Here is a 24,850-nt window from a genome sequence, read left to right as displayed (position 1 = left end):
TTTGCTACTCCTGTGGACTGCCAGAGAGCGGAGACAGTGAGAACTAAACACCATCCATTTCTTTAAGTTCCTGTTCACATCTCCATCATTGTTTGGCATCATTAGCAATTGCAAGGTGGCTGCTTTTGTGCATTGTGACGTCTGTTGTCAGGAGGTATAAGGTCGGTCTGACACTGCAGGAGCGAATGGGGAAGTAAATATTGTAATAGTTCTGTTGAAAATCACTGCTGCCCTACAAAGGTAAATGCAGGTAACTATTTTGTCCAAAACCAATATCTGTAAATGCCCAATGTAACATATTTTCTGTGTATAACTCAATATATACATCAATTTGATCAATAACTGAAAACAAAAAAAGTTAAGATAAATGAAATTCTCATTTTTATAGCAAGAAAGTTTAACAAGTACAAAAATATTTTTGTAAAACTTTTCAATTTAACTGAGAGACTGTATTTAATGTGTGTAATGCAGATTTTTACTTTTGAACAGAAAGGTGTTTCTGAAGTAGTTTTTCAACCGTCAACACTTAATTTCCTCCAAAACAAGGCTACCAAAACCTGTTAGTTCAGCTGCTTTAATTTGATGTTTATGGACAGGGTTTCATATTTATGCATTGTGTTGTGTGAATTCACATAGGTAAAGAGCACCAGGTCCTTTTCGCTAACATTGTGTTGTATATTATAACAGTAAAAGGGAAATAATTACAGCTTGAGATTTTTCATGGAGCATTTTTTTTTTTTTTTCGATTTATGAATCTACAACTGAAACAACAGTAGGAATATTGTTGTTTCCTTAAAGAAAACATTTCATCAGTCAGTTTATGCACCAGCGTTTTTCTGCACGTAACTTGACGTTAAATAAGTTACTGCATGTTTCCTTTGTGTGGCAGCGTGTTTGTGAATTTGTCGAAATTAATGTGTTCAGCCTATTTCATGACCAAAGAATGTCTGCAGCAGGAATACAGGCCAGATGAAAGCCCTGAGTTTGTTTTCGTATTTCAGTATTTTTTTCTAAGCGTCTCTGAGTTTTAAATCACAGGGTCTGACATTTTTATCTTGAACACAGCGGTGCACAGTGGCACGTGGGACGATCTGACAGGTGGTTTTTTTTTTTAATGTACACTCAGTTTTTGCTGTGCCACATTTCTCTTTGTGTGTTAATTTCTAAAAAAAAAAGTGGTGCTTTCTGCAGACTGGTGATGCAGTCATCGAAGGTGCCTGCATGTTTATTTTTTAAATGTTTTTTCCTGCTGCTTGTCTCATCCACAGCAACTGACTACTGCTCAAGCTGTGTGTGTGTGTGAGTGTGAGTGTGTGTGTGTCTGTCTGTGTGTGTGTGTGCGTGTGTGTGTGTGTGTGTGTGTGTGTGTGTGTGCGTGTGTGCGCATGCTCTGCTTTGAAGCAATAACTGGGGCTGTGTGTGATGTTGCTGTAACAGAGTGTGTGTGTGTATGTTTTAGTGTCTAGGCCTGCTGTGCTTACCTGCTGCGAATGTCGGCCGCTCAGAACCTCGCGTTGTCCGGGGACGTTGGTGCTGCTTTCAGGTGCAGCGTTTACTGTCCAGCCCGCCTGCAGCTGAGAACACTGTAAAAGTTAATTCCTGCTTTGTTTTAATTTATAATTGTTGACAGATATTGGTAAGATCTTTTTGTGCAATTGTCTACAGACTGGAGCAGGCGATAACACTGTAAGCCAGGCGAGGATTCAGGCTGTTCTGGCGTTTTGCAACAAGCAGCATGTTTCAGACAGAGGCTTACCAAATTAGTTCTTTATGCTTGTATTCCTATTCCAAAAGAATGTCCATCTCAGTTGCAAACTCTCAAAAACACCTGTCTCTTTTTGTGTTGCATTGGTTTTGTTATGTCTACCTCAGATTGGCACAGGAAAAGCACTATTTCTAAACCTTAGACTTCACAAATGTTGTATCATTGCCTGCATTTGATCAAGAATTTGTGATTTGATCTATCAAGTTGTACAGTCACTGAAACCCAGAGAGATGATTTGCACCTTATTGTATTTTGGGCTCTTCTGTATGAGAACCCAGCCACAAACATAGGACCACCAACTTTATACAGGCTTCAGCATTTCTATCCCCGATGTACTTAACTGCTCATTAATACGAAGTCTGTCATAATTATCTTTGTAAATGTTTGTAATGAAAGAGAAAAAGGAAATATATAACACTTGTGGATGTAGAAACATGACAACAGTGAAACTGTGTGTGGATTCATCAGTGTCTTACTCATTTTTACAAAATGGCACCACAGATCTATACACACTGAATCGTGGCTTGCTTCGTGTTGCTCAGTTATCATGCATGATGACTTAACTGGCCTGTGGCTCACACGTTTTCTCCATGTTTTAGAGTCATCATATCTGGTGGTCGTGAAGGTGTGCCTTAGGCCAACATCTTTGTGCGTCACTGCTCACTGTCAGCAGTGACGTGCACTGTGTATTACCAGTCGGGGTGACTTCAGTTCACCTGAAGGGACAAGAGAAATAATGTAACTTATGTTCACATGCACCCATTGATTTTCTAATTCATCTTCATGACAAACCTAAATAAAATCTACAGTATGTTTCTATTTTTGTGCGTGAGGTTTTTGTCGACATTGCTCTCACAGCCATTTAAAGTTTGTCAGTTTAAGAAATTAATAATGTATTTTAAAACAAATCAATAAATTAGCTTTATCTCTTTGGAGTAAAAAAAAAATGTTTCAATTAATTGTTCACCCAGCAAGATCTTAAATTTGAGGTTTAAAGTAGAAAACAATCTCATCTCACTCATATCACATGATCACAGCAGGTGGAGTCTGTTCAGGTGTCATATGGAATCATCATATGGAGAAAACGGAAAACTACCTGCTAATGATGATCATGTGTTATGAATGAAAGTGAACTTAAAGGTGAGATTTTTTTTATGGAGACCATGAATGTCTCGATATCTGATGGCTGAGTGCTGGTGGAAACCAGAAGAGAAGCTTTAGAAAGTATATGAAGTGATGTGTGCTCTTAAAAACCAAAAACACTCAGGAACAACTTCACTACATAATCAGACATTTATTGTACACTATGGCAGCAGCTGCCTTTACAGGCAAACATTTAGTTTACAAAATGATCCTAGTGCTAGAACAGTACAGTCATTCACAGGACTTCAGGGGACAGTGAAGTGCACAGTAAAGATGTTGCAGATGGCTTCTAGTGCTGTTTGATTGGTCATATCTGTGAAGACTCCAGCCACAGTGAGGAGCTCTTGACTCGCGGCTGCTGAGAGTCCAGCTTCAGCAGCGCCATTACAGCGCCCTCTATCTTTGACATCCACACTCTCTGGAAAACACACATGAAAGTGTCAGAAGCAGATACCATCAAGTTTACTAGGTAACAGCTGTTTGGATTGATTGCCCAGATGATATTGAATATTTATTTGTATAGCTCTTCATTTCTTCATTTGCTTCAATGTGTTGATAGGAGCTGTAAGTAAACTGCTAAAACTTAAAATTATGCCAATCCAGTGATTCTATTTATGGAAAGTAAACCATTTATTTAAGATATGAGCATATAGAGAAATTAATGGAAATTAGACTGTAATATTCATAACATTCATTAACCTGATATGGCAAATATCAATATCAAGATATAGCACGTTTTTATAGAATAAGACTTTGGGTAGATTTACAATGAGATTCTGTGTCTATAATTAACTGAGCATCCAGAGTACATCTAAATTCGTATGTAAGTGACTTACATACAAAACTGCCTTTAGAAATACATACAGTTAAAGTGTTATTTTTGTGGTTCTTTGTAGATTTGAACTGAAATCTCATGTTGCTGCTGTTTACAAAGCAGAAATGTTTGGATATAATTAACCAATCCACATTTGATGCTGCACATATGCACGGCATGTATATAATATCTTTCTGAACAGAATGCAGGCAGTGCTCTGCCTGCTCTTATTGGACTGTAAGCCTTTTGAAACTTCTCCGAAACTCATAGCTGCACTGATTTACCTTGGCCGACTCTGACGCAGCTTGCAGGATGAATGCACCGATACACTGCTGGTAGCGGTTCTGGTGCATGATTATGAAAGAATGAGGAAGCCCCGATGCTGCAAACAAAGCACAGAATAACAATTCCTCCATTAAATAACATAATCAAACAGTACTGGCTATGATGAGACCATGATCCTGCGGTCTGTCCTGCTCAAATCAAACATATCCACTTTCTGATCTTTGATTAAACAGAAGCACTATTAATCATTACAGAATCAGATGTGTCAGTAAGTGAGAACTATAAAATGTGTTCTCACTATAGAATACATCCAGTCCTTAAAGCCCAATCAAAAAGAAACATTGTCTGAGATACTAGTACTGTTATAATTACTTGAGGCATTAAGCTGATCAATGTTCTTGAGCTGGAGTCGGTCCAGAGAGACGGGCTGGTCGAGAACCGTGAAAGTGCATCCCTCCTTCAGCAGCTGATCCAGCTCCAGGTTCTGTGGCGGCCTGAGAGGATTCTGTTCTGGACCGATGGACCTCTACACAGGAAGACGAGACACCAGGTGAACAGGTTATTAGGCTTATGTAGTTACTGAATATACTGAAAATCTCTCGTTGGTCCACATGAGTGAGAACAGGACGAGAGGGCGACGTACCTTCTTGTTTCTCTTTATCTTTGTGATCAGCAGGAATTCGTCAAACAGGAACAGATAAACATCTATCAGCTTGGTGTTCTCTGGTGATGAACCAAAGAAAGACGGTTTACAGTTCTGTTCAAATTGAAACACCAAGCATGTAAAATGTGTTGGACTTGTTCCAGCAGTACACACCTGTGAGCACCAGTTTCCCTTCATGCAGCAGACTTCTGTGAGAAATGAGATTCTCCAGAGTGACAGCCTTTAGGAGATGTTTCAGATTCTGAAAGAGTAGCAGTCAATCAGGTGAGAGGAAAAGTCTCAGCTTTTGACACAAGATCTGCATTACCGATACCAAAGTAACAGCTAATGACACGCTGTTTCGTAAAACGTGAATACTCTGAAATAGTTTTCTTTGCTTTACGCAATATCTGATTCCACACCCAGATAAATGATTGGATCATCTTATCTGCACACAGACGGTATTGGAGGATGAAGTGTTTGGTGCGTATCTGTGAGTTTTATGCTTTGCTCTTGCAGACGCAGACATTAATATATACATAAACGCACATAACCAGACAGACCTCAGGGACGAAGGCACGCTTGTCTCTCTCCCACACAGGCAGCCACACCAGGGCATCTCGCAGCTGTTTCACCTTCTGGTAGTTATCCAGCCATTTGACCTTTCCCTCCAGATCACCTGGAAAAGAGAGGGAGCGTTTCAATCGACAGGGACAAAAACAGACAAGAAGTGTGCTGCGTAAAAACCAGTGCGACATAGTGTAAGGAACAAATTGTTAGTTATCTTGAAGAATAATTACATATGTTAGTCACAATAATGACACCTTTTATTTTAAATAGCAGATGAACTATTCTTTACAGTGTGAGACCATGGCTAATAAAACACTACTTTATCATCTGTCACTAGTGATGGTTGCCTGCCAAACATGGGTGTGACGGTATCGTGAGAGTTTACAGCTCACTCAGCTTTTACAGTAAATGTCCCCCACACCCAGAGGACATTGGCCTGCACATCATGGCTGCGGTGGCGTCACCTCTGCAGCTCCAACACACCTTTTTAATTGCTATTGTTGCTATTACACCTTTGTGAGGTTGTGCTGTTAGGTTTCATGAAGTTGTGGCTTCAGTACAACAGAATGACATTGAGTTGAGTTGCAGTGTTGTAGCACATTTCCCACAGCCTGTCCATCTAGTTACAGAGTAAACCGCCACAACAGGTCTGCAGGCACAGGCATGCTGTGAAGAATAAACGGTCAGGGCTGCTGGCGGCCGTCCAAGGCACAAAGCCTGTTTGCTCTAAAAGACACAATCTGGTGTGTTTGTGTTGATGGAGATAAACTGTCTTACACCTGCTTCACATCCTTCTTGTATCTGAATATGTTTGTAAACCACCTCCTGACAAACACCCTTCTGAAGAAACACTTGAGTCATGACACTGCTGAGACATCTGACACTTAAAGCACAGTTTGTCATCAGCAGCTGAGAACATCTATGGTAAGTTCTTCCAGTCATATAACTAGTCCCACAACAAGTCAGTCAGCGTTGCTTTGTTTGACAGTTATAACAAAATAAGAGCATATTCTGTTATGTAGTGATGCATTTTATAAAGGAAAAGAATTCAGGTGAAGATGTGCATGCTGCTCACATATAGACGTGTCCACTTGCTCTGCTATAGCCTGCAGGCCTCTGGTCTCGTCCTCCGTCTGATATCTCTTTGCGATATTCCGCAACAACAGCGGGTATCTAGTCAGCCTCTGCAGAGGCACCACCAACAGGTCACGCAGTTGCAGCCTCCGGCACTGCTCGTTCCTCTCACACCACTTGGGAGAAAAGGGGGGAGACAGAGAGAGGACAGGGTGAGAGCAGGGCTGGAAAAAAAGAGGAAGGTCAGAGGGGTGAAAGACTTTGTCACGCTGTTTGTTGGAACAGAGGGGGTGGTGGGGGGGGATGGGCAGAGAAAAGAATCAAAAGACCCAAATACAATAAAAGCCTTAACAAATACATAAGCACGATGACAGGGAAGGTTACACGAGGGACAAATGGTCACATTCCTCTCATGGCAAGCCTTGGTGACACTGAACTGGTTGGTGTTGGTGTGCATCCTCTCTCATACTTGACACCACGTTGCCTGCCTTGTTGTCAAGGTACACAGCACCCTTGCTACCACTCACACACACACACACACACACACTTTAGCTGCCCCCACTGAGTTCCCTCCCGTACCTTCACATAAGATCCAAAGTCCTCTCTCGGCTTCAGGCTGTCCAGATAAAGAAGAGCCGTGGAGTAGTTGAGGCAGTACTTCTGCAGGCAGTGACATATGCTCTCCTGGAAAGCCTGCCAACAGATAACAGAGAGTTATGCAAACACTGGGATTCAGACTGCTGTGTGCTCACACCAGCCATTAGGCTGCAGATAAACAGATCATAAAGAAGCAACAAGAAGATGCCAATCTGAGAGCGAGCACAAAAACATAACCTGCGTGTGAAATATGTTCTCCAGCTACTGAGAGATGAATGCTTTTCTCTCTTCTACTTTTTGTGATGCATAATTTAACAGTGTGACAAAGAGGTTTTTATTATTTTCCTGAGGGGATTTCTTTTTTGTTGAACTCTGGAGCTAAAATGTATTTATTGTCAGAGAACAAAATATTAAACTCAGATTGTAGAGTTTCAGAAAAAAGCTCTTTAAGGACACCTGATCCAGTCCACATGAATTCTTATTATTCATATTTTATTCTGAAAAGGCTCCTGTAGTGTGACATGAAACTAGCAACAGATAATGGTCATGTTACTTTTGCAAAAATTACATCACAAAATTACATTAACCACCACACTATATAATGTCACCTGCTTTTATGGTGTAGATACAATACGAAAACACATAAATCATATGATGTGTGCATGAATAAGACATATCGTACTGTAATTCTAACAATCTTTATCACTATTGTTATTATTATTATTATTATTATGGATTATTGGAAACTGAACAAATTCTTGAATGCTCCATACTGACATGACTCCAGTCAAAGTCAGTATGACGGTGTGTGTCCACATGTGAGTCACACTTGCCTTGTTCAGCAGCTCCAGCAGGGTGGGCCCGCCACCCTCGGTAATCTCCAACGTGTCCTTGATGACGCAGAGGAGGTTGTTCAGGAAACCAAAGCTCACCTGCAGCGGAGAACACTCAGTGTCAAGTATCACTCCACAGACAAGACACTCTGTCATACCTCACTCACTCTCAGTTCAACAGCAGAAGACGATTACATGAAAGAAGGGTTAGGGTTAGAGAGGTGAGCGGACAGCTGTGCACGTGGATGAATGAATGAATAAATAAATAGATGGATACAGACTCATCGCCTCAGTTTCATCTTGGGTGCTAATATGAGGAATGTCATGTATTAAGTTACAGTAATATAATGTTTAGATTGGTCTTATTTATTTTAAGCTTCTCTTTAGGTTGTTTTAAAGGAGCTACTTAGGTTGTAAGTAATGTAATTGTAAGGTCTTTTGTATGAGGTAATAGAAATATCATTAATTATGTTTCTGTTAAATTCGGATTTTATGTCGTATTCTATTTTTTGTTATCTATCTGTTGTTTGCCTGTAATTTGTTGTTATTGCTCCCCATCTTGGCCAGGACTCTTCTGAAAAAGAGATTTCTCCTCTCATCCATCCTTTCCTTGTTAAATAAAGTTTAAACAAATCAATAAATTATTGTCATCTTCTTATTTTGCACACTTTTTCAAAAGTTAGACAGAGTTAACATTAGCTCCCTTGTGCTAATTTGTTGCTACACAACAGTATTATTATAATGCCATGAAGGCTGCCGTTGTTTGTAATTATTTGCATAACACACATGAATCTAACAGGCCTCGTGCTACTTATTTGCATCATGTCGTACCAGGCAAAGCTCATTGAGGTTTGCAAACAGTCTCCAGGAGTCGACATCAGTCAGGCAGTTCCTCATCTGCAGGTTTGTGAGTGTAGCCAAAAACACCTGAGAGCAACAAAAGAAGTCAGATAGTGAATGGGCTCAGGCTATCTGTTGTGCCAGCATTAAATTTCTAATCCACTGCTGTAAAGAATGGAAATCCCAAAGAGACTTTTACATGAACCTCAGTGACAGGAATTCAGTGAGAGAACAGAAAACACAAAGCAGCAGGTGTTGCATTTCATTTGGGTTTGGTCTATTTATTTGTGGACTTGCGCGTGTCTGTTTTTGTGTGTTTGTATGTGCGTGTCCATTTTGAGTCACCTCTTTGAGAACCATGAGCTGATCCAGGAAGTAGAAACACTCGCTGGTGAAGAGCTCCCAGATGGCTTCTTGCCTCTTGAAGCCCTGAGGGTCAGAGGCCACGCTCACCTGGGAAGACTGGTCCCGCAGGAACTCTGCCAGAGAGTAGTCCTGCACACAGATGGACGGAAACACACATCACTGCTTTTGAGGGAAGCAAAAACTGTTAAGACACAAACAGGGAAAATGTATCTTCCTCAACCATCTCAGAAAGTGTGTTTGTATAATAACTTTATATTCTATTTCAGTTTCTACCACCACCCTGATACGCTGAAGCATATGTCAGTGTTTGTTTATGTGCGTGTTCAGGGTCGACCTGATTCATTATGACCTAGAAATTCTGGTTCTTGCGCAACATGTGTCATTTAAGCGTCGCAGGAGCTTCCCTCTACCTGCCGTCCTGTTATTTTGGAGTCACTAGTTAAACATTGAGATGTATTTGAACTGGAAATCTGGATCTGTTAGTTGTTGAACCTCTGACTTTGTTGGGATCAAAAGTCCCTGTCCAGACAGAGCCAACATGATGATTTACATAAGAAACACCATAGGTGCTTAAGGGCTTTAGCTGACAGTACTCATTGCTCACCTTATACTTCTGAAGGTCAGTGTCTCTCCAGTCTTGAATCTGTGCTGTTGAGAGATATTTTTCAATATCTGACACTGTGCCTGTCTGCAACTTCCCTTTAGTCTGAAAGATGAAGGAAAAGACACGCAGTGACATTACAATGATTTTGAAAAAAACAGATGTGGACATGTGTTGATCAAAGGAAAGGATTTGCAGATTTGTTATTTTTAACAGTCTCACATTCTGCAAAACCAAACCAACATATTTGTTGCTTCCACAAGTGTTGACCAATTACAAAGTCTGTGTGGGCCAAAAGGGATAAGAGGAACCACATTAATCTGCTTTGAGAAGTGGGTCAGAGAACAATGTCCAAACCAACTGCTCACAGTTAAAACCATGTACATCAATACAAACCACAAGCATAACACTGGCAGCCACACAACAACCACTAACAGACAAACAACACACCTACCGTACTACGCCTTGAAAAAGGCCACTTTGACTTCTTTGTATCTGTGAGAATCAAACATAAAATGTAGATTATTAACAAAAGGTCCAAGGGCAAATGTGTGCTGTGCAACAAATGGGATTAGATTCAAACAAACAAGGGATACAGGGAACAGGATAAAAACTGCTGGACTTGAGGAACCAATTCACAGGAATTACAAATATGACTGGTTAAACACACAAAAGAAACTGAACTGGGTTTAAATGCCAATTCCATTTATCTGTCTCTCAAAGTCTCTAATTAGCTTCAAATATGGACGTGTTGCACATTATCTTTTAAAAATTAATCAGACTTGTTGAAGAAAACTAAAATGTGAATAACTGCATTTGCATTCAAAATTCTGACATCAAGTATAAAAGCTCAGTGCAGAACAGTAATTCAACTACTGACTGAGGGTTTTGATGGAACCAACAGCAACTACAGGCTTAGACCTTATGTGTTTATTTAAACATCCTAAGCAGTCAACAACTTACAGCCTCTGTTCATTATGGAAAGTGGGCCACAACCAAAACCAAACTATGATTCATACATGTTGCCATAACAACACGCAAGAATGGGTTACAGACAAACATCATAGTTCATTTTGCTCTTTAGGGTTAGTGATATGTTGACATATGGCAAGATCCGGTTCACAGTGAGAGAAATAGTACCATAAAATATAAAGATATAGTATGACACATAATTTTACCAGAGAAGTTTATACCACTTAATATGCCAGCTGCTCCATTGGATACAAAAAGATCTCCTGGTGAGACATCCAATCCGGGCAAGCTGACCACCACAGAACTCCGTCTTCTTTCCTGAAGCCTGAGGGAAAAGAGGTAGACAGGTGAATGTCTTCGCGAGGCTGCTGCCAAACATGCCAACATTAAAACTGGTAGTAATTAATGACATTTTAAAACCAGCGTCACTGGACATCTGAGATTCACTGTTACAAAAACCATTATTATTCTACTGTCAACGTAATACAGCACAAAGAGAACAGACTTAGTGCAAGCCACAGGAAATGACAGAATTCCTTTTGTCATTTTACATGGTTGAAATACCACTGAAATACCATCTGCATTGTGCAGCAAATTGGCGATTAACATGAGTAGTGGAAATTATAAAGCACAAGTCTTATGAGTCTGGCTTATGGGGGGATAGCTGTTACTTAATGGATCACCCTATTTATGTGGAAGGAGGCGAGCTGTCAATGTGTGCCAGTTATAATCCTCTCAGTCTCCTTTTCATAGTTAGTAACCAAGGCATGGCTGTGGCTGGAAAAACACAGGCCTGCCTTTTAGCCTTAGGCAAAGCTCAAACAACCACTGTTCTCAAGTGTTGTGACTTATCCTTTGCTCTTTTACTTTAGGGATTACAGCTGAAAGAAAAAAATAGACCATTCACATATCGAAATGAAAAATCAAATAGTCTAATATGTAATGTAATGTGTCTAATGTTAAGTAGACTAAATATCTAGAAAGGGCACGGCCACACGAACGCTTTCAAGTGTTACAAGAATAAAAAGACTTGAAACAAAGTGAAACTGTGTGATTCTAACAATCACAATCCAAACTTAGCCAATGCTAACAAGAGACTTGCAGTTGTTTAACATGGCTGCAGTCAGCACAAATAAGGCCCACAGCAACCAGACAGGCTGGTTTTGCCAAAGGTAATGTTCACTTTCAGCATGCTGACACTGATCGACAGCTGGTCAGTGACCCAAGTCATCGCCCTGCAGTTTCATGTCCAAAATTTTTAGAGGGGTCTGGGCTTTAAAAAGAAGGGTTAAGAAGAAGTTCAGAAGTCGATTGAAAAGGATCTGAAAACTCACTGTTATTAAATCCACTTCACCATTGGTGTATTGTAAACACATCCACATTAGGTCAGGGTAGATCAACACACTTTCTGGCTGATAAAGATTATCAGGACATGATCAAACCATAAGGAAGTCTGGCTTACAGGCGAGGGCTAATATTTCTGTTTATGATAACAATACAATAAACTGGAACAGAAGTACAAGCAAGAGGAACAATGCTTGTACTGGTTAATTTCTGTTTACTATTATATGTAAAATCTGCTTTGTTATCAGGCTGACTAAATGATCAGGCTGTCTTCCTCTAACAGCACATAACATAACCCCTCATACAGTGGCTGCATTTCTGCTCCTGTGCCTGCACAGTTGCAGAAGAAGCACAGCTCGGGTGCACTTGCAAGCCACATGGCTGCAGGGTCCAACCTGTACACTCAGAGTATATGTTAGTCTACAAATGAACAGGAGTAACCTTGTAGGTTTTTTCCTCCAGGACACTGTTGTTGAACTGTGAAAGCACAAACTGTTCGTGGTCGTGTTCTTCCTAGTAAACTGATACAACCCCCCTACATATCAATCTATAGGCACGCAGCGCTGAATCAACAGTAAAACAGATAATAGTCAGGAGCATCACCTGAGCACTGAAGAGAATACATGGCTGATGGGACAGTAAGAGAAGCACTCCTCTAAACCAGGTCAGTGTCTCCTTGCAGTCCAGAGAATCCTCACAATGACATCCTGTTGCTTTGTGACCGTTCAGAAAGCTTTCTCTGTGTTGGCCTCTCTGCCACTGAAAGCACTTGTAAAAATGGATGCTTTGTTCCCGCACAACAAGAGAAATAATGATGCCCCCAAAACAAAACTGTCCCAACCAATGGCTCGCAAGGCCCGGTCACTGTAAGAGGCACAATGCCAGGGTGTAATTACTGGGACAATAGCTGCCTAATTATCCAGTGAGGGGAAGAGCCCGGCAGCTCCATTAGGAGGGGTGTGGGTGGCAGTAAGAGAAAACAGCCTTAATGAGAGTTTGTCTAGCCCATACATAACCATGGGACTCTCAAAACTTAAGCTTATGCTCCATTAACAAAGATATGAATGACAATGAATGCACAATGGGGCTCCCTAAACCAAAGGTCCAGTCATCCTCGCTTGCTCATGAGCACAGACGGCTGAGGAACTCATGATGCTGAAGTGATGCGTCAAATTCTTCCCTTAACGAAATGATTTGACTGATATTTTGGAAAAAGTCGTTCATCATGCAAATTAGAGACAAATCAGAGGGACTTAAAAATAAAAAATGTGAGCACTATAGTGCAGCTTATCAGATAGAGGAAAGGTTTTTACTACATTCCTGATATGCAAATATGTTCTCACAAACTTGAAAGTGAAGTCCTGGCGTTTTTTTGGCAGTAACTGACAAGATACACAGACAACATGCAAAACAGTTCAAGGTACACCTACCTAGTATAGCAGTGATCTTTCTCCTGCAGAGAGACAAAAATACTGCATCAGTCAATGGAAAACTTTCAATTGTAACCACACTTATACATCAGTGTTCACTGAAAACACAAATTACAGTAGATATACTTGATGATTAACTTGAAAATAAGACACAGGCATAAATCAAAATAAGTTCAAATCAGATAATTTTACAGACTAAAAACACTCACTCACTTTTACTGACCTCAAGTTTCCAAAGCTCTAATTATGTTATTTAGATACCACACTAGCACCGTCTCACTGTACACTCAGCGTTAAATATAGGGTGCCGGGACCTCCTACTGCTAACAACACCGCTATATCACTTTCAAAGACATTCAAATTTGAATCAGTGTTTTAAGTGGTCACTTGGACTCAAAAGCCTCTGATATCTGAGGAGAATGTCGGGACTCTATTGAGAATGTGCTCGCTTGAATACCACAAGCTGATGAATAGATCTCCCCATTATCTTTTTCCATCGCTCACTGACCCCTCCATTATTGGGTGACTGCTGACTGTGGTGAATAGGGGCCCAAGGAGAGCACTTCCCAGGGCTCTCCAGGCAGTGGGTTTGGTCAGAGCTGTCAGTGCATGTAACTGCTGATTCATTTGCTGTCAAAAGCTTGCATTGTGAGTGACCACCACAGGAGGCAACGCAGAATGAGGGAGAGAAAGTTTCCGCAAGGAAGGAATGTGTAACCATTTAATTTATAGGCTTTGGGATAAAATCCACACTAGTCCACTCACATGACTTGTGGTCTTGCATTGAGGTTTGAGTGATGATTAGAGAAACAAATGATTTCTGCTGGACTATGGTCTGCTTTTGTGCAGACATGCCTCGGTTAAAATAATGCTTTACACTACAAGTACAGTAAAAGCTCACCTGCACTTCACCATCAAGAAATCCAAAATCTTTAATAAGAGTAGGATGAGCGCTGCGACATTCTTGTCTGGTGGAAGTGATACCACTGTCAAAAGTCTTTGATCTATGTGATCTGGTTCTCTGTCGGCCAGAGGATGAAATGGGCTGATAATCGTGACAGATCTCTCCTTCAGAGAGGGGGCTAGCTGCAAGAGGAGACTTGACTCTGTGCACTGGAGACAGGGGTCTTATGGGGGGTGGTGTGCCTGCAGAGGAAGGCTCCTCCTGTGTGCTCCCCATCCTCACAGGATCCCGAGAATCTATCAAAGGACGTCGGGTGCTCCTCATCCTCCTCAAAGTCGGAGACGTGGAGATGCGGGCGGGGGCCTGCCGATCAAACTGGAAGAGAGGTGCTACCAAGCCATCAGTGTCCACCAGAGACGAGTGTCTCAGCTTGGAGTGTGTCCGTGTGAGGTCTATGTGCATTATGACCGGGTTGCTGGTCTGACTCTCCTTGTGCTCAAAGGGCCCCCAGTCCGTTTGTGTCTGTGCATTCGCCACACCTGTGGTAATAACTTCATTTTCAGCCCATTCAATGTAACTCCAGTCGAGCTTCTTTTCAACATCCTGGTCTTTATCGTGCAGAATAACGTGCTTCAGCGTAGACATCGTAACCTCAAAGGCATTGTAGTGCAGCAAAGATCAGAAAATGTGTGATCTAATGGTCTGGTTGCTTCGCCTCCTCTGAGCTAAAGTCAGATGATAATCCTGTTGCATTCCAACACTGTTCACACCATTCACTCCTCAACCCTCTGGGAGAAAAAGTAGAAATGTGTCAATACACACAAGTAAAATGAAGCAGGCTGGGCACAGGCTTACCCCCTAATCTTCTGAAAGGGGATTTGATTAGGGGTGAAATGGTAAATTGGCAGTGTAGAATTCTTATGAAGATACAGTATGACTATAATACATTAATACATATGTGCCTGTGAAGGAGGACAAACTAGGTGTACTATACTTGGTCAATGGGTTTATGCTACAGCAGACATATTACAGTGTACAGTAACTGCAGTTTGACATTATAAGTCTCACAATGTGGCGTGAGATACAAATAAGCAAAGGAGGCCATGCACCTTACTTCAGCTCTCCTGTCTCAGACTAGTGTCTGCTGCTGTTTGTCTGCTCATATCGATTTTCTCCTTTGGTAGCCTAGGCAACAACAGATATTGTTATACTGACGCTTTCCCACCATATTAGCTTAATTTCATTGTTTATTCAACGAGCTGTTAACTCCACGAGGTAACAAAGGTAAAAGAACAAACCATATATCCGAAAGTTTACAGCGATAATCAGCTATACCGAGCATCAGCTGTGTGAAAGCTGATTAGACACTCATTCAAATTTAAGAAGTCTGGTTTACTTACACCCGTCGAAGCCACGCGACGACTTCAACGACTGGTGGTGAAGTGAAGGGTGACCGGGAGAGTCCTGCTGGTGTCGGAGGCAAACCGAGGAGACTCAAGACACAGCTCACAGGTTTACAAGGAGAAAGTCTCCGTCCGACCCGACGGTGTGTGTTCGTTGTATGAAAAAAAAACAAGTGAAGGCTACAGCTGGCTGGGAAACAGGTCTGTGTGGTGCGGAGTGAAGGAAGGAGAGGGGCGGTTCATTGTCCGGAGCTGGTGGAAAGGTGCGACTGCTCAGCCTGCATGGGAACATCAATACTCTCTTTCTCTCTCTCTCTCTCTGTCTCTCTCTCTCTCTCTCAAACACACACACACACACACACACACACACACACACACACACACACACACACACACACACACACACACACACACACACACACACACACACATTACCCGTATCTATTATCATTTCAGATGGAAATATATTACCACAGCTAGCACTGAGTATACTATGTTGTATTAATACAGTTGTATAGTTTTGTAGGCCATGGTGGAAGTCTATATAAAATAAAAAATAGTGACGGTAAAGTCCTGTACTTTAACTTCCCATTTTTTGTTAGAGATTTCTTTCCATCAGAGTGACTATTCGGCAGGTCCAGGCTGTAAACATTTTACTTCCTCGTAGATATAAACTAGTTTGTCTGCCAACATTAAATAATTTTACAGGGTCAGTCGTAATCTGTAATTTTACAACATAAAAAAAGTCTGTATTATTTTGTTATAGTTAAGTGTCAGTAGTAATTTACATTTAGTAGTTTACTTTTTGGTCACTTTGTCTCACCTGCAGACTGTGTGTACAGCCTGAGGAACCAGTCCTTGGAACCAGTATGAATTAACCTTTTATGGTCGACTTGTTTGTATTTAACACAGGCAAACCCAAAAGAACAGCTGAATTACCTGTTAGTTCAGTAAGGTGAACGCTAGAGGGCGATATAGGTCGGATAATGGGATTGCCTGTGTGACATTTGCAGCTGAGTCGTAAACCAGTCTATGGTCTGAACCCTTTGAGTCTTGATCTCTAGCGGCCTCTGGTGTATCAATATATGTAGTACAAACCACCATCGTCCTGTTGTATATCAGCCTCACTGCAAATCACTCAGACCATTTCATACTGTTCAAAGCTTTCCAATGAATCAGGTAAGTGTGTTGGTGTGTTTTATGGTTCAAACTTTAAAAACTTATACATTTTTCCACAGAAACACCACCACCACCATCAACAATGTGAATATACTCTATCACAATTCAAAAACCAACTATAACCAATACTATTATCAGCTAAATGTACTTCATGTATCGAGAGTACTCACTCTGTTCCCTCAGGACTGATGCATCAGTGTGTGGTCACCAGATAAATTTCGAGGGTCATGAGGTGATTACTGGGAGATAAAAGAAGAAAAAAGTTCTGATACTCAAATTTGTGTTCATTTTTTGGATGTTTATCAAATCTTTGCCAAAATTTGGGAACTAATGGTTGAATCTTTGACAATGATTGATATTTCATAAGCATACCATATGTTTTTCATAAAAAAAATCATGATCTGAAAAGTAATCAGTGACTATAGCTGTAAAATAAAAGCAGTGGAGTAAAAAATACAGTATTTCCTTCTAAAATGTAGCAAAGTAGAAGAATAAAGTAACATAAACTGCAATTATTCAAGTGAAGTGCAGATACCTGAAAACTATAGTGGCAAGAAAAAGGGTTTGGACCCTTTGGAATTAACTGGGTCTTTTGAATTAATTGGTCATAAAATGTGATCAAACTTGGGAATTCATATTCCTCTCACGAGCTGTCCAGGCAGCAAAGGCAAATTATGATGTTTTTATATGGAGAGAAGCGGCTTCCTCCATGGTGTCCGGCCATGGACAACATGCTCCATGTAAACATGCACCATGATCTGTTTATGGCAGACTCATGAAAAGAGATGTTAACCAGCTCCATTGATTTCTTTAAGCCTTTATCTGTTACTCTGAGTTCTTTTTTTACATTACTGATCATTCTGCCTTGTGCTTCTGTCGTCATCTTAGCTGGACGCCCACTTCTATGGAGAAAAGCCACAGAACAAAATCATCTCCATTTATACACAGTTTATCCAATTGTGGACTGATGAATATTTAGGCTCTTTGAGATCTTTGTGCAAAACAACCTTTCAAGTCTTCTGAGAGCTCTTTTGCAAGGCATGGTTCACATCAGCAGATGTTTCATGTGAACAGCAAACTCAAAATGTTTAAGTATTTTTTCAGATTGAGTAGCTCTAACCCACACCTCCACACCTTGAATGTTGTTTTCAATATGAACAAGAAAAATACAATGGTTTGTGTTTTATTAGTTAAAATAGATTGTGTTTGTTCATTAAGATCAAGACCTGACCGTATTTTAAGACTATCTTATGTGTAAATGCAGGTAGTTCACTTACTTTTTCTTGCCACTATAACTACAGTACTTGGATTACTGTATTTTGATGTTTTCTACGTCTGCTCATTGTGTATTCCAGGCTAGAAGATACTGATGTGAAAGAAAACAAATTACCAAAACAGAGAACATGTGTAGTTTTGATAGGAAAAAAAAATTAGACATTTACGTTTTTGTGTCTCTGTCAGTCTTGCCCCTGTAGCAGTGTGGACACCTGTAATGGACACACTGGGAAACAGAGTCACTCTGACTATGTATGACTGTTGTTGTCCAAAACTAAGCACAATCAGGATATTTTGTCCAAAGCAGCCAGAAGTTTGATTTGCTGCCAAATGATTGGGAGAGACGATGCCTGTGGTCAGTGTGTGAAATATTCAGACACAACCTAAAGGGATTTTAATGAAGATAAAACAAGTAATGTGAAAACCTTTAGGGAGACTGTGTGAATGTGTGATTTATGACCTCCACACTCTGTCTTGTTATAAAGCTTGCTCATTGCTTGTGCCCAGCTGTTACCTTTTAATGTAATTTTTAATCACAAATATTTTAAAGGGAGATAGTAGGTGCTTACCTTTCGTAGCTTCAAAAATGCTGGTTTGCTTCTCTTCAGTTGGATGGAACCATATAATTATGAAATAATCCTATTTTATAGTTTACAGGATTAAGTTAGGGTTAAAGTTAAAAACTCTAGTTTATTTTCTCTACATAAATCATATCACGCCCCCCCACCCCACTGCACTGGCTCTACCCCCCCCCCCCCCCCCCCCCGCAAGGGGGCCCGCCCTCTGTTTGAGAACCATTGATTTACACACACATTCATAAAAATTAGTATAGTTTTCATAACTGTGACGTGTTAATATGTTTAAATGTCCATACATTGATAAGTAATGCAGAATTCAAATGGAACCGAGTGGGCTTCATGTGTTGTAGTCTCTTGAGTGGACTTTATGGTATAACCTATTTTCTATCTCCCATAGAACCTCTATATATTTACCAGTTATCTCCTTTTACAGCTATAGATTCATTGTGAAGTAAAGTTTCAACTAATTTAATGACTTCTGTTTTTAGAGGGCCTGCTCTGAATAAAAACAAAAACATGTCATTGAACGGAATTAGCTCATAGCCCTGACAGCAGCAGTCTCCTCCCCCTGAGGTGGATGTGAAGAAGAGCACTCTCGAGTCTGTCTGACATACAGGAAGAAGTTGAATAAGTCTAAAACCCCACAGCATTAGCCTTAAACTCGCCAGCAGTTTATTTCTTTCGCGCACTTTCGCGTTTTCTCTGTCGACTTGCTGAAATGCAGAAGTGAAAGAATGAAGGTGAATCTGAGGACTGCTGCTAAACTGGAGGCGCTGTAACGTGTGGACTGTACTTCACCCGAAGAGAAGTGCCATTCGTTCATAAATGGAAAACCAGGACAAATCTTAAGCGTATCTTCACTAAAAAAACATGTCAGAGCACAGATCCAGTTTTCTTCACATTGGAGACATTGTGTCTCTTTACGCGGAAGGCTCGGTGAATGGCTTCATCAGTACTTTGGGGTATGTTCCTCCTGTCTGCTACTCATTTTGTTACTCATTGGGGAGTCCAGATGGGTTGATCCTCACGTATGCACTATTTTAACTACTTATGTGCTTCGCGTCTGACACGAGTTGCCGCTTTCTTCATCTCGAACCCTTCACTGTAAACTGCTCAAGGAGGAACTTAGTGCGGGACTTGTGGCCAAGGCCTGTCAACGCGCAAACTACTGCTTCTCAGGAAACTCTTCACGTTTAGGCAAATGTAACAGGAATGCAAAGCAGCGTGTTGCCCAGGTGCTGATGGTTACAAGCGGATCTTTTTGACGTGATCCCTAAAGTGGTGCCCTGGGACCCACAGGGTGACATGAAGGGGTGTCAGGGGTGCCCTCAGCAAAAAGTGGGAGATCCGGTTATGTAGACCTTGTGTAAATCGTATTCAACAGATTGTCTACAGTCTTCTCTACATTGAGTGTAACACACGTTTAAGTGTATTTGTGTTTGTCCATACTGTGAAACATAGTATGATAGCCAAGTTTTGATAAGGTCTGAATCACTTGATTTGGAGCTCAAAATCAAAAGTTTGCTGCTTAATTCAGCCACTAGTCTCTCATTTAAAGCTGTGGTTACCAACCTGGGGGTAGATAAAGTAAATCTTAGGGGTCACAAGATGAGTGATGGGACTATCAAAAGTTGTATTCAATTTGTCAGACCTTCTCTTGTAAAATACTCTCCTGTTAATAAGAATTAATCAAGGGAAATGAAATGATTGATTTTAATGGGTCACAACCAGTCTTGAAGTATGTCATAGCCAGTCAGTTGTCAGTCTGATTTCATTTTCACGGCTGTGTGTAGGTGTGATGGAAACTGCTTTTCACTGTGTCATTCTCCACACAGCAGAAAAAAAAAAAAGCAACACGAGCAGTTTGTTTGGCTGTAGTTCCTCCTGAGCTGAAAGCTTTCAGTGCAAGGTGAAATACCTCGGTGGTTCCAGGTGCCCTCTGGCCTCTGATCCTGCAGAACAAGCGTGGAAAGATCGACTGGCACTGAAGTATGAGCCGGCCCCGCCTGTGTCCTCTCCCTTTTCCTCACTTTCTATTTCTCACTTTCTCTCTTGTTCCTTTTCCTGCCTTAAGTTCCTCCTGCAAGCGATAACTTCACAACAGCTTGCAGATGTTGATGTCAACACCTCGTCTTTAATGCCTTAGACTGCGAGGGAATTAGAAAAATAATCACAAGCATTTGAGCAAATGGCAGCTGAAGTATGTTTGTACCTGGACTCACACCCAGGTTGTACACAGCAGTATTCCGTGACTCACTATCTGCAGGAGTGCACACAGCCGGCATACTTTCTGTTGCTGAAAACCTCCCGTTTCTGTGAAGGTCTGTGCCAATGCAAATGTACGCAGCACACACAGGGGCTGTAAATTTCAAAATGCAAAAGTTCACAGCAGCAAACTGTTCACACCTCCTGTTGTTGTGGAGCAAAGTAGTGAAATTCTTATCAGCATTCAATAACTCATGCAGTCTGACAGGAGCACTGAGCATTTTATTGAGGGCTGCACAAGGCCTCCCATGCCCATGTTTGCTCAGGATAACAATGAATCTGTGAGTTCCTTCCACACCTTACATTGTAAACACTAAGAAGCCAAAATGACCTTTTTAAGGAACGTAAAGGTCATTTGGCTGATCCATATCCCCTTGTGACCTTGACCTTTTGGATATTGCGCTTTCCCATATTTCCCGTTATCAGGAGGGTTTATTTTGGAGATCTATGATATTTTTCTAAGATAAAAAATAATTCTGTATCCATCATTTTAAGTGTTTTTTGTATGCTGATTTCCCTGTGGATTTACACCTCTCGCCACAAATCATCATGGAGCATTTTTAACGAGGAAGTGTATGACTCAGTTAGATTATTGGGTTGCTTTGTCAGCAGGTTGAAACATGCAGTAACAAAAAACACATATTCATTTTTCTAATGAGGTAATTTTCTGTTGCACACATGAAACATATCAGGCCTGTTGCTCCGCGTTACCTACTCTGTTTTTCTGCGTTGTTGTCTCAGTCCACTCCACACAAGCAAGGGAGCTATAATTAGCTTGTCTGTGTCCAGCCTGGTAGATTTATCTTTGGTTCATGTTTAACTCAGTTACACAGCAAACTCTCGCACTGGCTGTGGGTGTCAGGCACCGTCAAAGCCTCTCTGTTTGAACTCACGCCCCGGCCCTCTGCAGACTTAAGATTACTTATTTATGAGCTCCAGAGACTTTTCCAGAGAGCCTTCCTGTTTAGCCATTTAGCTCTCGATAGTGTTTCCTGTTGGGCTCTATTGTTTCTCATTTAGATTTTACTCTGATAAAGAGTTGGAGGAAATAAAACACAGCCTGTGGATTGACACACTGATCAAGTGCTGCGGCAGAAATAGGAAATGGCTCAGCTCACTTCAGCCGGGCTGCCAGCTTTGTATGAATTGGAGGAATTGTGCATTGCATTATGTTTCTCTTCAGTGGACGGGATGAATGGATGTGCTTGTGCACCTCGGCCTTTGGTTCAAATGGGATAGAGGGAATGGGATGGAGTCCTCTGTATAGAAATTGGTAGCTGGTGATGTGGAATATATTTCAGCAGGTTTATGTTGCATTCATGACTGTAACGCTGTGAGCATCCTGACAAACACTGAACAACACACAAGAAAATACTGTGACAATTGTCCTAAGAGAACTGGTTTTCCACTCCTAGTTCTTAGACTTAGCTGACCTTTGATACCAGATGATCTCAAATTTGCGTCCTCTGTCTTGATTTAACTAAACCAATTTCCTGGAGGAGGATTAAAGTTAGTCCAGGATGAAATGAAATCTTGAATAAAACGTCCAAGCGTGTCTTTAGATTAATGGATTAATGGTGCCACCTATGCGAGGATTAACTGACATTTTCAACCTGTCCAGTTCACTTTTCTCACATGTAGAAAGAAAATGAAGTACATACAGTTTCACTGCTGTGGCCAGACCTGCATTTTAGTCCCACAAAAGGAAAAGCCTGAACCCCGCTCTGATCACTTTAATGCTTTAGTTATTCTGTTCATGAACCCGCTCTTTTTTCCAGTCTCCATTGTTTTGCCTGGTTTAATGTGTCCATTTCCACTGAATGAGGGCCTCTCAGCCATTCCGCCTTCAGTCCTCTCAGTGTTGACTACTAATATAGATGGCTGAAATAAAACTAAGATTAATCCAAGATTGAATACTCTAGATTACATAAATTCTGCTCCTGGTTTCATTTCCCTCCTCAGAAACTGTCCAATGATGAGACAAACTTCCAGCCATCAGATCTCCCTCATGTTTACGTGTCAAACTGATACATGATGTGATGTGAGAGATGAATACAAGTTGTAAGCGGTGTTTCATGGATGAGATAAAATAAACCCCTGTGAACGAATAACAACCACGTGCACGCTTGATACAGTGATTGCATAATTCTCTTTTGCAACATTAACTCCGACATGTCTTGTGAACCGAATCATTTGCTCTGGATATCAGTCATCATCAGCGTTGTAATTTCAACTGTCAAGTTTGCAGATTTGTAATGTGTGACCTGCTGTGCGTCTCTGAATCTGTTGGTGACACCTCTGTAGTGTATAAAACATTCAGCAACTAGCAAATAAAAGGCAAGGATGTGGGTAACAAGGCAGTTATTAGCTGGTTGTCGCCCTCTGAATGCCCTCTAATCAACCCTGCACAGAAGCCACATGGTTTCCTCTGGTGATGGCAGCCCACTGACTACAGTTGACTTTACCTCAATGACCAAAACAGTGTTGTTTCTCAGAGCTTCATTTTACATTTTACACACACTGCGTTGACATCTGGTTTTGTTGTGGATAATATTTAATTGATTTTCCATCCATCTTTTTTTCACTCCATGTGAAAAACCACAGAAAGTTGAATGTCATTTTAGCCTGTTGTATCTATCTCAATACAAACAACAAGACTTAGCACATCTCCTCCTGCTGGGCCGGGCAGCAGAGATCAAAGCAGCGTTCAACTAAATGAGCTCCGTCCAGTGACATTCACAGCATCAGTCTAGATATCTGGTGAGCTCTAAGGAGACAGATATGATGCTGAACAGAGCTCGGTCTTGTGTTGCCAGCTGAGCTTTTCATCCTGCAGGTGGCCAGACAACTGTAGAGCAAATGTGGTTTTGACCCGTGTATTCAAATGATCAGTTTTAGCAGTAATCTGAGACTCTGTTTTGTGTATTGACATTTGTCTGTAACACAACAATTAGACAGTTTGTGTCATGCAAACCTTTTTGAGGGCAAGTGATTTTCTGGTCAGTAGAGCCATCGCATATGAATTGCAGTATGTTTACGTAAACGTTGAAATTAGCTACAACTAAAATGTACGAAAGAAATTATGGTGTGTGAATTTTATTTTTAAATCATTTTGTGCTCTTCTCTACAGGCTTGTCGATGACAGGTGTGTGGTCCAGCCTGATGCTGGAGACCTGGCAAACCCACCCAAAAAGTTCAGAGGTGTGTATGAGTATACAAGTCACACTGGTTCGAGGTTACACACACACACACACACACACACACACACACACACACACACACACACACACACCCCTCACATTTTTTTTAATCCGTCAAGGCTGACCAGAGCCTTTTGCGCTCAGTGTTGTTTAACACAACATTGTGGTTTTCACAATGCTTTTATGGGTTTAACTGACTCCACAGGCCCCTGGTGGGTAAATAACCACTGACCTCAAAAATGCAGTTTCACCGCATTGAGACCCTTGAGTGACACTTAACCTGACTCACAGAGAGTGACACCCATGTGCCTCAATGCTTCTCCTCCACTGCAGATTGCCTCTTCAAGGTGTGTCCCATGAACAGATACTCAGCCCAGAAGCAGTTCTGGAAGGCAAAACAGGGAAAACAAGGAAACAACAACACACAGGGAGATCTGTTCAAGAAGCTACAGGTAGAGCTCTTTTATCGCAATCTGAATCTTCATCTTCGTTTTTCATTTGCATACAAAAGCTATAACATACCTCTGTTCCATTATTCAGCATGCCGCAGAACTGGAGCAGAAGCAGAACGAGTCAGAGAACAAGAAGCTCCTCGGAGACGTCGTCAAATACAGCAATGTCATCCAGGTACAGCCCGTCTCTTCAGCAAACACCTGTGGCGTCAGACTGTCCCCAGTCCAGAGCTTTGTTTTTGTTTTCTTGTTTACCAAGGTTGCGTTACTGTCATCCAATCCCTGATACCCCAGGCAGTTTTGGAAAAGTCTGCAGT

The 24,850-nt window shown here is 41.2% G+C and overlaps 2 protein-coding genes across 3 annotated transcripts in view; one reads left to right on the top strand and one right to left on the bottom strand.

The window, feature by feature from the left end:
* Nucleotides 1–3,058: 3,058 nt before the first annotated feature.
* plekhg7 (pleckstrin homology and RhoGEF domain containing G7) lies at nucleotides 3,059–15,831 on the bottom strand. 2 transcript variants are annotated; one of them, XM_022754507.1, is made up of 17 exons: nucleotides 15,582–15,831; nucleotides 14,179–14,969; nucleotides 13,278–13,300; nucleotides 10,710–10,828; nucleotides 9,986–10,026; nucleotides 9,535–9,636; nucleotides 8,910–9,059; nucleotides 8,556–8,651; nucleotides 7,725–7,823; nucleotides 6,874–6,987; nucleotides 6,296–6,470; nucleotides 5,214–5,329; nucleotides 4,825–4,912; nucleotides 4,651–4,730; nucleotides 4,380–4,533; nucleotides 4,007–4,104; nucleotides 3,059–3,326 (listed from the first exon to the last, which is right to left on the bottom strand). In XM_022754507.1, the coding sequence occupies exons 2-17, from the start codon at nucleotides 14,824–14,826 to the stop codon at nucleotides 3,216–3,218; spliced, it is 2,214 nt and encodes a 737-aa protein (XP_022610228.1). In that variant the 5' UTR covers nucleotides 14,827–14,969; nucleotides 15,582–15,831; the 3' UTR covers nucleotides 3,059–3,215. The 2 variants fall into 2 exon arrangements, with proteins under 2 accessions (XP_022610228.1, XP_022610229.1); XM_022754508.1 differs by having other exon boundaries at nucleotides 10,725–10,828.
* A 3,406-nt stretch (nucleotides 15,832–19,237) lies between these two features.
* itpr2 (inositol 1,4,5-trisphosphate receptor type 2) overlaps nucleotides 19,238–24,850 on the top strand; it is a 56,186-nt gene continuing 50,573 nt past the window's right edge. The window contains exons 1-4 of the mRNA XM_022754203.1: nucleotides 19,238–19,578; nucleotides 24,012–24,082; nucleotides 24,415–24,533; nucleotides 24,622–24,708. Of these exons, the coding sequence (XP_022609924.1) occupies nucleotides 19,487–19,578; nucleotides 24,012–24,082; nucleotides 24,415–24,533; nucleotides 24,622–24,708 (369 nt within the window). The 5' untranslated portion in view covers nucleotides 19,238–19,486. The remainder of the gene's footprint in view (nucleotides 19,579–24,011; nucleotides 24,083–24,414; nucleotides 24,534–24,621; nucleotides 24,709–24,850) is intronic.

Source organism: Seriola dumerili, unplaced genomic scaffold (assembly GCF_002260705.1).
Source record: "Seriola dumerili isolate Sdu_G_001 unplaced genomic scaffold, Sdu_1.0 BDQW01000219.1, whole genome shotgun sequence".
In the NCBI taxonomy this organism is placed as follows: Eukaryota; Metazoa; Chordata; class Actinopteri; order Carangiformes; family Carangidae; genus Seriola; species Seriola dumerili.
The sequence above is the reverse complement of the archived record's forward strand: the minus strand, read 5'-3'. Positions and strand labels throughout refer to the sequence as shown.